The sequence below is a fragment of the Neodiprion fabricii genome, chromosome 1, assembly GCF_021155785.1.
Source record: "Neodiprion fabricii isolate iyNeoFabr1 chromosome 1, iyNeoFabr1.1, whole genome shotgun sequence".
In the NCBI taxonomy this organism is placed as follows: Eukaryota; Metazoa; Arthropoda; class Insecta; order Hymenoptera; family Diprionidae; genus Neodiprion; species Neodiprion fabricii.
Window position 1 is genome coordinate 16,566,830 of NC_060239.1, and position 12,285 is coordinate 16,579,114.

General features: G+C 37.9%; 1 protein-coding gene across 1 annotated transcript; it reads left to right on the top strand.

The window, feature by feature from the left end:
• Window positions 1-269: 269 nt before the first annotated feature.
• Window positions 270-3,392, top strand: LOC124187808 (cullin-3B-like). Its single transcript, XM_046579994.1, has 4 exons — window positions 270-362; window positions 2,554-2,742; window positions 2,799-2,963; window positions 3,297-3,392. Exons 1-4 carry the CDS (start codon window positions 270-272, stop codon window positions 3,390-3,392), a joined length of 543 nt encoding a protein of 180 aa, XP_046435950.1.
• Window positions 3,393-12,285: the final 8,893 nt, after the last annotated feature.

The window sequence follows — 12,285 nt, forward strand, 5'->3', positions numbered from 1 at the left end:
GGGATGGAAGATACGGTGCTAGAGCTGCTATAGCCAAACCTGATTTTCACAGCTGCACCGTTTTCGACGCAGATATAATTATCGTCGAAATGAGTAAGAAGAAAGTCAAGTTGAATAAACCATTGTATGCAGATTTCTCCATCCTGGATCGGGCTAAAATATATATCTACGATTTTCATTATAACTATATTAAACGGAAATTCGGCAACCGAGCAAAATTAATGTATACGGATACCGACAGTTTGATTTACAATTTTACCGTCCCAGACATGTACAAACATATGAAAGAGGACTTGCATAAATTCGATACGTCTGATTATCCGCTTGACAACGTTTGTGGAATGCCTCGAGCGATCAAAAAAGTTCGCGGCCTAATGAAAGATGAGAATAACGAAAAAATAATGCTGGAATTTGTAGGATTAAGAGCTAACTTGTACGCATTTCGAGTCTTGGGAGATGAGAAAGACAATAAACGTGTCAAAGGTGTCAAAGGATCAGCGTTGAGAAAATTAACTTTCAACGATTATTTGGAATGTGTTTTGAACCGTGAAAATTTGTCTAGAAATCAGCATTCGATAATCAGTCGAAAGCACGAGGTATACACCATAGAACAGCAGAAAGTGGCACTGAGCTCGAATGACGACAAGCGGATCGTGTTTCAAAACACAACCGACACACTTCCGTGGGGCTACAAACCTGCACCTCAGCTCTGTAATTATCGTATCGTAATCTATGTAGGACTTGATTCATAACTGTACCATGATGTATAAGATATTATCATGTAGGATAGTGAATAAGAACGCTCCAAAGTATGAGAAATTGTACAACGATACGTATGTCTGTCGATTATCTGAAGAATAGAGATGCATACTTGTTATGTGTCGGGTATAAAATGAAGAGGCACATACGTTTTTACAAAAAATTCATTTATTCAAATGTCACATGTCCGATTCGTTTATCCAACCGTTGTGTGTATTGTCAAAACCTAACTATTAAACGTATATTCTTCTTCTACGCTTCTTGAGCACCTTCATCACGAGATAGATATCCGGATGTTTAACCTTGAGGAGCTCTTGTTAAAAGAAACTACCAGCGATAGGTTGATCTCGGTAGTCTTTAAGCTTGTACGTCACAGGATGAGTATTTTCCACTCGACTTATAGTGAATATTTCAGTCGTCCAATTAGGAGTGTAACCTATCTTGAAGACATTTTTGAATTTGCTGATTGGAACTTTGTCACCGGATTTGAATTTTGCCGATATGGTAGGTATCGCTCAAAGCCCTCCGTACGCCTAATGTAATATAAGCCTTTCGTTTGCGACGGTGCCATTCGACGGTTTTATTCTTATGGTTCGGTGTTTGACCTCCGTGAAGTTGGCCCCACGAAGTTATTATTTCTAAATCTAATTAACGCGATTCGTTTGAGAATCGTTTGAGAGGGTTTGAGAGTAAAGAAAAATCGTTTGAGAGTTAATGGTTTTTTCGGAAAATTGATTTTAATTTAGGGTGTAAAGTTAGCCCCTATATTTTCTATCTCCTCAAAAAATGGACTAAGACGTTTAATTTTTTTTTTAATCTTTTGAGAATCGTTTGAGAGGACTTGAGAGTAGAAAAAAACTGTTAGAGAGTTAATATTTCAATTGATATTCCATAGTTATTGAGTGATTGATTTCCCCATGATTTCCCCTAGTTTCCGAGCACTTCCGGCCTGCGCAATGGATATGCGCGGTGTACATGCGCAGTGTATTTAAAATCAGCTGGAGGCTGGTCATGAGTGTTCTGCGCCGAAGAAACTGGCGTTTCTGTTTCATCGTGTGTTCTCCAGTAACAAAATCAATTAATCCTTCAAAAAATTGAGCAACATTCCAACGAGAGCAATAATGTTCAAAGAGCGAAAGAACTTCTGGAATAAAGTCGTATAATAAATTTATCTGACGTCTTTTCAATGATCTTGCCAAACATCGTCGAGTTGTGATCAAATATTGAAGCTTGTGGGAATTCAGGGGTTATAAACACAGGGAAACGATACGTGGTATGGTGAGAACTAAAAATAATGACGTTTATTTTATAGCTTTGTTATGAAATTTTCAGTCATTGTCCAGTGTCATTGTTACGGTTCGTTCAGTAGGTTGAGGAATTCAACCGTGCTTATAGAGACACCCAATCTGCGTGTTTATACATAGATATAAATAATAATTTTCTTACGGGTATATATATAGCTCTCAATGAATGTGTATGAGGAAAAAGTGCAGTAACAGAAGGGATAAAAGGCGGAGAGAGAGTTCTATAGCACAAGCATGTCTATATAAGGACTGCTGGTCTCTACTCGAATATCGCCCACGCTAAAAAATTACATCCGTCAGCACTAAGTTGGCGTATTAATGTTGTTTTCGTTGTAAATACTGAAAATCTGAGTTTATCTTTATTGATTCAGAGTTTAAATTATCACCGTGTTACAAACGCGTGCATTTATCGTTTCTTCTTTTTTGAGCACTCGAAAATTCGAAAGTTTGTTTGAATATCATTGACGTCATTTTTCATTTCTGCTATCAGACAGATTCTGGCGCAAGGGACAATTTTTTCAATGACGCCAAGAGACTGATCGACAGCGAGATCGAGGTCATTAAAATCGTTGAGAGCTCGAGACGCACAAGTTCGAGAAATATTAACAGAGACGGTACAATGTCTAAGCCTGTTAGGAACAACAAACAGGCTGACAAAGCGGCTACAAAAAAATCCAAAGTAATTTTGAAAGCGCTCTGATCAATTTTTTTTCCCATTCTTTTCTTCTTGTGCAGCCAAGAGCACAAGCAATCGCAGGATGGGGATCGGAAGAAAGAGTCTATCAGGATCGACAATATCAGATAGACGCAGCCATAGTAAGAATCATGAAAATGAGAAAAAGTATGACGCATAATCTTTTAATGAGCGAGCTCTACAACCAACTCAAATTTCCCGTCAAGGTAAGAATTTTCACATCAAGTTTTTTCTTTCTCCAAATTATCGTCATTTTCATTCTGTCAATGAATTTTCTTCTCCCTATTTTTACATATCCGCTTCAAGGTTTTGCAAATTGCCAAAAAAAAATGCTCAACAACTTTTTTAATGGATCAAAAAAATCTCGACAAATTACTCAATTTCGAAACGAAGTTTCTCGCGATTTATTAATTGTATGCATCGTTTTTTTTTTGTTTTGTAATTTACGAGAGTTCGTAAATTTTGAAAGTTCTTGAAAATCCTTGGACGTACGAAATACTCAAGTGTTTACTTTTTTTTTTATTAACTTCATTACGCAGCCTGCCGACGTGAAGAAGCGAATCGCTTCGTTAATAGACAGAGACTACATGGGGCGTGATAAGGATAACGCTAATCAGTACAATTACGTTGCGTAGCCTCAACCAATTGCCAAAGTTATGTTGAGCCGGGTAAATCCGATTTTTGTTGGAGAAAAACAACGAGAAAGGAGAAGCGAAAAGTTTCCGGTCCGAAAGCGTCTTTTCAGAGTGATTTCCGGCTCGATTGGATCAGAAGAAAAAAACGAGGAACGAGAGACTTTCCAGTGATATTTTCTTCGATTTTTGGTGAATTTGAGATCCGTCAATTGCTTAGAAGCGATTAGAATGCACGATTATCATTTGTTTTTCCTGCTACGGAGGAACTCGAGTGAACGTTAAGAGGAATGAAAAAAAAAAACAATTCCGAAAGGATTTTAGTACATTGGCTAAAAAACGACGAGCGAGTTAAATTGAACGATGAAATCGGTCATCGAATTCGCGAACGGTCAGTGCGCTCAGTGAAAAGCCATTTACTTTTTTTTCTTTTACTTATGCAGCTGGTATGTTTGCCCTTCTGTATTATTATTGAGAGGATTGTTCTCAAGACATTCTCCTCGAGAAAATCAACAGATTTCAAAATAAAACAATAATTACGTACTGTTAAGATTCATACGTGATGAATTTTTTAATGCCACTTTTCCACAGCTCGTGCAAAAAACAAACATTTGCTTTTAGCTGTTCGTAGAAAAAGAGATTCGAATTGTCGAAGGGATTAAAAATAAAAGACTTTTGAGCGAGTTCAAGTGCGCTAATTGTGACACGTCTTTTTGTTTATCTTTTTTTCATTCTCATTTCGAATAATAACGAGTCAACGAAGTTTCGCGCTTCGTGAAATATCAGTGACCAAGGATTCGAAAATTTTTTTCAAACAGCAAAGAGCCTGAAAGGTCGAAAAAACAGAGAAAAAAAAGATTGTAAAAAGAAAAAAAAATTCTGTGCTTGCATCTCAAAACTGGATGGATGCTTATCGTTGTCGATTAATTTTCAATCTAGCGAGAGAATATCCAAGAAAAAAGGAACAAGATAAAAAATGTGTCAAATAATTGGCTGTCACTGAATTCCCTTGGCCAATAACTGCGAAGATTACACGAAGCAACGATGGCCAGTTCTCAACGAATATTATGCGTGCTGAATTCGACCATTTCGTAAAAATAATGATAAATGATTAAATGAAAAATAAAGAAAATAAACAAAAATGCGCTCGCCTACGAAAACGTATTTTTATGTAATATTTCGTAGATTTTTTTCAACAGTGTAAATAGGGCAAGGTTCCGTACTTGTAATAAATGACAACAGAAAAAGAAAAAGAACAACGAAGATGATGCGAAATTCAGAAAATTTCTTCATTGAATATACAGCTTTTGTACATCGTTAATATTTATTATTTTTCATTACGCAGTCGATTTCTTTATCGATTTCCGTAACGAGAGACTTTGCAAAATTCGTCGCACTCGGTCCTTTGCTGAGGAAATCTGAGGCCAATCGCGATGTCGGTTTACCACCACCGTGAGCAAGACACTCGCGACGGTAACGCTCACCGCAACTTCTGCTCAATGGATCCGCTTGGAAATACGTTTGACAAATCCAAGAAGCAACCGCTCGTGATATCAAATGCGCGTAATATTTTGCTCCGTATCCAACAATGTGGGTAAATCTCAATTGCCATGCCTAGTGAGAAACAGAAACTTCATGTTTTTTTCCCATTTTTTTTATGCCATTTTCTTAAATTATTATGGAAATTTTTCATTTTTATGGCGTTCGGTAAACTTCGCCTACAATAAAAAGAAATGTTTTTTTTTGGAAAAAATGGATATTTTAATGGATGCGTTCGACTGAACTATTTTTTTTGAAAAATTGCAAAAATTCGATCGAATTAAAAACTTTCTCGATCCCGATTGACTCGAATTATTTTTATTCCGGTGATTTTTATCGAATCTGAAGTTGGTTAATATTTTTATTTTCTCATCAATACAAAAAAAATCATACGTTTTTACCGTGTTTTCCACGTAAAGAAGTTCATAGAACTTGGATCGGATTTCCTTATAGATTTCTGCGCTCGAACCTTTCAATTCTTTCGAGTGATAAACTTGGTCCAGCATACCGTAAAGAACTTGAAGCTGAAGTTCCGAAGCTGGAAACATGTTCTTGGATGTGCACAATTTTTGCAACATATTTTCACGCATTGGTTCGCCCGTTTCAAAATGTTTGGCGAACATTCGAACAACCTGAAAAAAAACCTTCTTTGTTTTTGCGTAGAATGAATCGACTGACCTTGTTCCAGTTTTCTCAATTTTCAATGATTCATCCCAAGAAATTCAAAATGTTCAGTGAATGAAAAAAAAAACAGAATTTCTAGTAACTTTAAAGAAAAAATGGAAAAAGGGGAAATGGCATTGCAGTGTGAGGCTGTTTTTGAAAAATAGCCAAAAGTTGGAAAAAGAAAAAGTAACACGGAGCGAGAGGGACAAATTGTCACGTCTGATCCATCGCCTTGCACTTTGCGACACCATCACCAACTCGATATCGGCAAGACTAATGTTTTTTACCAACAACATTTTTCCAAAGTGTAGAAAAATTCATGAGCGATAGTTCTAAGAAAAGTATTGAAGAATAATTTCGAAATTGTAATTTAATAAACGAACGACAGAAATGCAAGATTCGATGTACCTTTTCAATTCAATAAGTGCGGTATTGTAGTATCCCAACCGTTTTCCCAAGTTATCTTTATCCGTTACCGTTAACCGTTATCCAAGTTATACATATATGTTCGCAAAAAGCGAGATTTAATTTAATTCTACATTCAATTTGATGGAAATTTGTAAACATTGTTTTGATCTGCTGTTACATTGTATGGTGCACCATACAATTTTCATCGCTTAGAAGAAGCGAGCTCAGTCTTGTTTCTAACGCGACACGGTGATAAATAAAACTCCCTTGACTTTATTATAAAAATTTTGAAGCTTCCGTATAATCATTATTTCAGTGTTTCATTCCTTTTATGATCGATTTTTTAATTATTAATAACTTTTTTCACGTTCTTTTCGTTCGCGTTATTTTTGTGTTGTTTATCCCAAGTTTTGTGTTGTTCCTCCTTAGTGTTCATGATTTTTTTTTAATTTTCGGATGGATTTATTTTTGATTTAATACTCGCGTATAAGACCACTTGATTCGCAATATGCCACGGAAAGCTGCTGTGACAGTGGAAAAAGCTGTGCGGAGCTTGAAGAAATTCATTACGCGCTTCGCAACATCGGAATTGCCGAATTATTCGGATGAAATATGGGAGAAATCTCCGAAGATTTAAATAAGAAGTGGAGTATTCACAATGTTTATAACAACGTGGTCCAGGATCGCCGAAATATTCTCTCCCTTGCACGAAAGGAAAAGGGCATAATTACTCCACCGTCGAAGGACAAAACAGACACGAATCCGAGCAATTCGTATTCGTCAAATGAATCGACAACGTTCGAAAGTTCCGACGAGTTTTACGCAGCAAATCATGAAAATGAACCGGAAGATGGTCAAGAATTCTTCACGGTGAAGCTCACAAGCCAAGAATGGGATGCTATCAAACCCACGAGTACGTCTCCGATACTTTTTCTTTTAATTAATCGAATAAGGTATTTAATTTTACAACATATTTTCATATTTTGAAGCTTGTTTCTTTTTTTGGGAAGTAAAATTCAAATTCTTCAAAAAAATAGTATTTTTTTGATATTTTAATATTTTTTTTAGCTCATTAAAAATATCTATAATTTCAAATTTAGTTCAATTTTTTATTTTCCTTCAGTTAGAATTGAAAAAATTGTTTATTTTTATTTTCAAACCATTTAATGTAAGGAGTATAATGAATAGGGCGGACTGAGCAGTATGGTTTGTCCGAAATATATTGGTACAAAAATGAACAAAAAAACTAAAAATATAGGAATAGGTTGTTTATTAACCGAATTTTGTCGAACCAGGCTGTTCAGCAACGATAAATTGGCAGTCCTGTAAAAAAAGTAAAATTATTATGATTCCGTAGAAAGCGTGTTCGCGGTTTTTATCCAATAGTCGAAATTCGAAATGTTATCCATTTGTACTACTGTTGTGAGCGCTCTCTCTCTCTCTGAAGCAAATCTTAAAAAAAAAATGAATTACTTAAATCAGTCAGTGAAATATAACTACAATGGCCACCTTGAAATTGGGCCAAAATAATAAGGCAAAATATTTTGTGATTCCTATTCTTCAATATTACTTGCACTTGCAGGTCTGTCCTCCGGATGCCGACCGACGCTACAGAAAGGAGTCTGAAATAATATCGTACCGATTGCCATCTCACGTCAGACGAAAATTCCATGTGCATACGTTTTCAAGCGTGCCAAAATTGCAAAAGCTCCAACCTGTATCGGTAATTATGTCACAATTCAGGGTCAATGTAAAGGAACGTCGTGTCAAAATAAACTAAAAGTGACTATCGAAAAAGAGTCAACCAATAATGACAGTGTTATACTGAACGTATTACGTTCTCTAAATGGAAAATACAGAGAGGAGGTCCAGAAAAATTTAGTACATGAAGGTGCATCCAATTTCCGAAAACGCACGGCACGGGAAGAAATGGTTCTGGGGGATGCGGAGCCACTTTTTTGCAGATGCACCTGTTCTGCGGCAAGCAAAAAAACAGCGAATTGATAAGAATTTGGGGCTCGACCCACTGAACAAGACAAACTTGAATGCTTCGCTAGAAGCTATATCGCAATAACCAGAATTTCTTGGCAAAATTGAGTACATCACATCAACCCCTTTTATTGTTGTCTATCGCAGTCCATCACAGCTTCATGCGTACAAAGAATACTGCAGAAACAGCACAATCAGTACCGTAATGATTGATGCGACAGGGAGCTTAGTTAGAAAAATCGATCGAAACGACAAATCAAGATGTGGTCCAATTTTCCTGTACACTATGGGTATTAATTTCGTTAAGTTGACTATTCTGATCCACCAGATGCTCTCGGAGAGACACGACGCGCACTTCATCATGAATTGGATCCATCTATTTATGCGAGCCGGTGCGCCCAAACCGAAGCTTGCGATATACAATTATTCCAAAGCGCTCCTGTATGGAATGTGCAAGGAATTTAACGACACAACATTTAAGAAATACATTCAGAACTGTTTTGAAATTCTGGTGGCAAAGCAACCGATAAAGGTAGATACTCACCTACGGGTTGACGTTGCGCACATAATTCATGCTGTGTCAAGGTGGAAATGTGGGAAATTCGTTACGCACATCGAAGTGAAGCAATTCTTCCTCCGGTCCGTTGCGTTAATGATTCAATCTTCGGACATCAACCATTTCGAGATGTTATTGACGCGAACATTCGTTGTCGCAAGCCAAAAATATTTGGACTCTACCGTGGCGATTCCAATCAAGGACGACGAGGCTGCTGAAAAGGTTGAAAGTGTCCTCGCAATTAGAAATCATCTGGAGAGTATAATGGCAAAGACAGGCATTGCCCTACGAAAATTTGGAACCGACATCGAAGAAAATAAACATCTCCGTCCAGTTGATAATCTCTCAAATTATGAGATAAGTCAGTGTGATGGGTGCGAAATAAAATCCATCGCAGAATGGGTCGACAAAATTTTAAAAACAAGTGCTACAACTGGAAACGAAGGGCGTGAAATGAATGCATTTTATGTACCAGGGTTCATTGCGTCGATGAAGCCACTTGCCGTGCAATTTCCACTTTGGACCAATTGCACGAAGCCAAAAATGAATAATAATGCCTCATCCGCGCCCATTGAATCTTACTTCAATGACTCCGCAGATTCCACAGCATGACCCTGACCAGTGGTCTGTGGAGAATTGGGGAGGCCAAGTGCCCAAGACCGAATTTGCCATTGGTGCTGTTGTTGAAAGTGCAGACGAAGAGGATGTTGTAGAAGTCGCTGATGCATGGGATCATTCGTATAGCCGAAGTGAGGACATGCCCGAAAACGAAGCACACGAACCACAAAATGAAGTGAAGACAGAAGAGACGTCGAAAAAAAGTACATATTTCGGAGCATTACCAGAAATAAGGTACATAAACAGCCAAATTGATGAAAAACCAGCTGCAAGACAGAGAAAAAGGAAACCATGTTTTCTGGAAAATGGTTCGAAATTATCGAAGCCGGTTAAACTGAACAGCAAAACGTACTTCGTACAGTCGACGTGCCCTTTCGACTCTGTGGCACAAGTGCTGATATCTGGAGCTATTGACCACACGGCTTACGATTCAGCAATCAAAAAATGCAAGAACCCGACTCCAGTTTGTTGTGAACACGTTAAATACGGGAGTCACCAGTAAAACGTACAACGATCGAGTGCGCGTTCTTTTAAATTTGTATGTCCCGGAACCGAACATAAAAACAGCGAATAAAGTTCTGTCCTATACTTTAAGCGCATACGACAGCGTATACAATTTCGTCGATAAAGCAATGAAAACGGCACCAAGTGTCCACATAACCGAAGAATGCTTGCAACTGTGCAGACGAGAATATTCATCGGCCCTTCTGTCACCAAATCACGAAACAGTGGCGAAATCCGGATTTGGCGCCCTGGAAGCTGCGCTCAACTTTTGGGCGCGTCTTACAAAACTCCGCTGTTTTACAAAGGGCTGTAATGGATCGATGACGCGTATCAGTCGACCGGGAATTCATCTGTTCGTCGATGCAGACATCCATAAAAATAGCAGCGACAAGCAGGGAATGCGATGCAAGCTCTCCGAAATACCATTATTTTTAAAACTTAAAACCAACGAAGAGATGAGTGATGAGCAATACCGGTAAGATATTTTCAATACATTTGACGCAAACCGTGCGTATAATAAATCACCAATAATAATTTCATACCGTTTATGCTAATTTATTAAAATTAATTCTAGATTATGTGGAGTAGTCGGGTATACTTCGGGGCACTTCACCGCATATTCATATCGCAACACCATGAATTGGGAGCAGTATGACGATTTAAAAATAGAAAAAAAACCTGAATCGGCTACGACAGAAATAGAACCCCATCTCATCGTCTACGTTCGAGTTTTGGGAGCGTAATTTCTTGTGAGATACGTATAGTTACAATCTAGGGTCCAGTGCGGCAAAGGTTTGAGTTACTCGATAGAAAGAAAAAAATTTCGATATTGTCTTTTTTCTTTCATTTTCATTGATGAGAAAAAATTACAATTCAACCTCAGAGCAAAAATCAGGATCGAAATCATTTTTTTAAATTTTTGTCGAACAATTTCATTTTACCGGTCAAATCCGAAATCCATATGGCAGAATGAAAGAGAAGGAAAAGTAATTTCGTGACTTGAATATCGTAAAATGTAGACAATATTCTAAGGAACAACAACAATGTGGTTGATTCCATCTCGAGAAATAATAATAACAATAAAACGTGATGTGTCGTCGATCGAAAGGTTTAACCGTGTTTTGTTTTTGGTGAATCTCGTAAATGCAGATGCAACCGAAGTAAGTGACATTGAAAGACTGTTACTGTCGTCGCGGACGATCACTTCCGTTTCTGACAACTCGGAGTTTCCATCGGATCTCAGCAAGGACCGGAAATGAAGGCACGAAATAGCGCGACAAGTGGAAAACTGAAAAAGGCAAAAAAAAAGGATGAGTGTCATGAAGAATTTGTCGATTGTTTCATCGTCTCGTAACGGGAACAAAAAGAAGAAATGAGTAAAGCGAGAGTGCAATAAGAAAAAGGAAAGAAAATAAAGTGTGTACAGAAGCTCGATTATTTAATAATAAGTGGCTATTAAGATTGTTTATTGTCGTATCTTTAAGCTTCCTTCTGAAGTAAGAATTCATTCTAAGTATTCGAGCTAGGTGGGTCATCAACCTTTTTTAAATTGGAGTTGAAAAGAGTGACTTTCTATATTTCGATTTTTTTTTCATCATAATATGTCAAAATACCAAATGTCTCGTTGGTGTAATTCTGCTCAGCGTCAATATCGACGTCTGATGAGGTGTCGTGGCCACTGGCGTTGCCGGTGTGGTGTCATCGAACCCGTCTCACCGTCGCTCCTCGGGGTCATACGTTTCTCGCGTTCTGGAAAATTCAATCAACCTCAAAATTTGAATTTTCTTCAAACTTCATAAATTTGCGAGGAGCAAAAAGTCCACTTTGGGTCAATCTGACCCGAGGGGGATTTTAAATCGTTGAATTCCGAAAAATAAGATTTTTTTATCCGGAAAACGTGAATCGTTTTTTTTTTGCTGCAAATTTATGGGCCTGAATATATTTTTTTCACGCAAAACATGCAAACATTTCGCACAAACATCCTACATGTCCACATCGGGTCAACCTGACCCGAGGCTTTTTTCAAACCGTTCAATTCCGGAAAATATGAACTTTTCGTTTTTTTTTCAGCGAATTTATAGGTCTGAATGTATTTTTCACGAAAAACAAAATGCAATGCCAAACGACCGGTGAGAAAAAATTCTTCGGGTCAAAATGACCCAATGTGTCCTCGAAGGGCTTAAAAAAAAGAAAAACACCTCCTCAAGTCCACAGTGGATCAAACTGACCCGAGACGTTTTTCAAATCATTCAATTCCGGAAAACATGAATTCCTCGTTCTTTTTTCTAGTTGCGAATTTATGCGAGCCTGAATGCATTTTTTCACGAAACAGAAGAGAAAAAATTTAACGGGTCAAAATGACCCAGTGTGTACTCGAAGGATTTGACGGAAAAAGAAACAAAAAATCGATAAAAACTGACTGTGATTCGTGGTGATGCTTCCGGTATCGCTGCACGTGCTCGAGGCCGGCGAAGGAGACGGCAGCATGTTCAAATGATCTGCGGTTTCCTTGTGGTTCGATTTGCTGCTGCCGGTGGCACTGGCGTTTCCATTGGATTCGCATTTATCGACAGATTCTCCGGTATGGAGAGACCCAGCGGGCAAAATTTGAAAACG

Bases quoted from the DNA above. Each gene is read 5' to 3' on its own strand.
- LOC124187808 (XM_046579994.1), top strand. From the start codon at position 270: ATGTACAAACATATGAAAGAGGACTTGCATAAATTCGATACGTCTGAT. The intron at 363-2,553 runs GTTCGCGGCCTA...TTCTGCTATCAG, and splicing joins TGCCTCGAGCGATCAAAAAA to ACAGATTCTGGCGCAAGGGA. The intron at 2,964-3,296 runs GTAAGAATTTTC...TTCATTACGCAG, and splicing joins AACTCAAATTTCCCGTCAAG to CCTGCCGACGTGAAGAAGCG.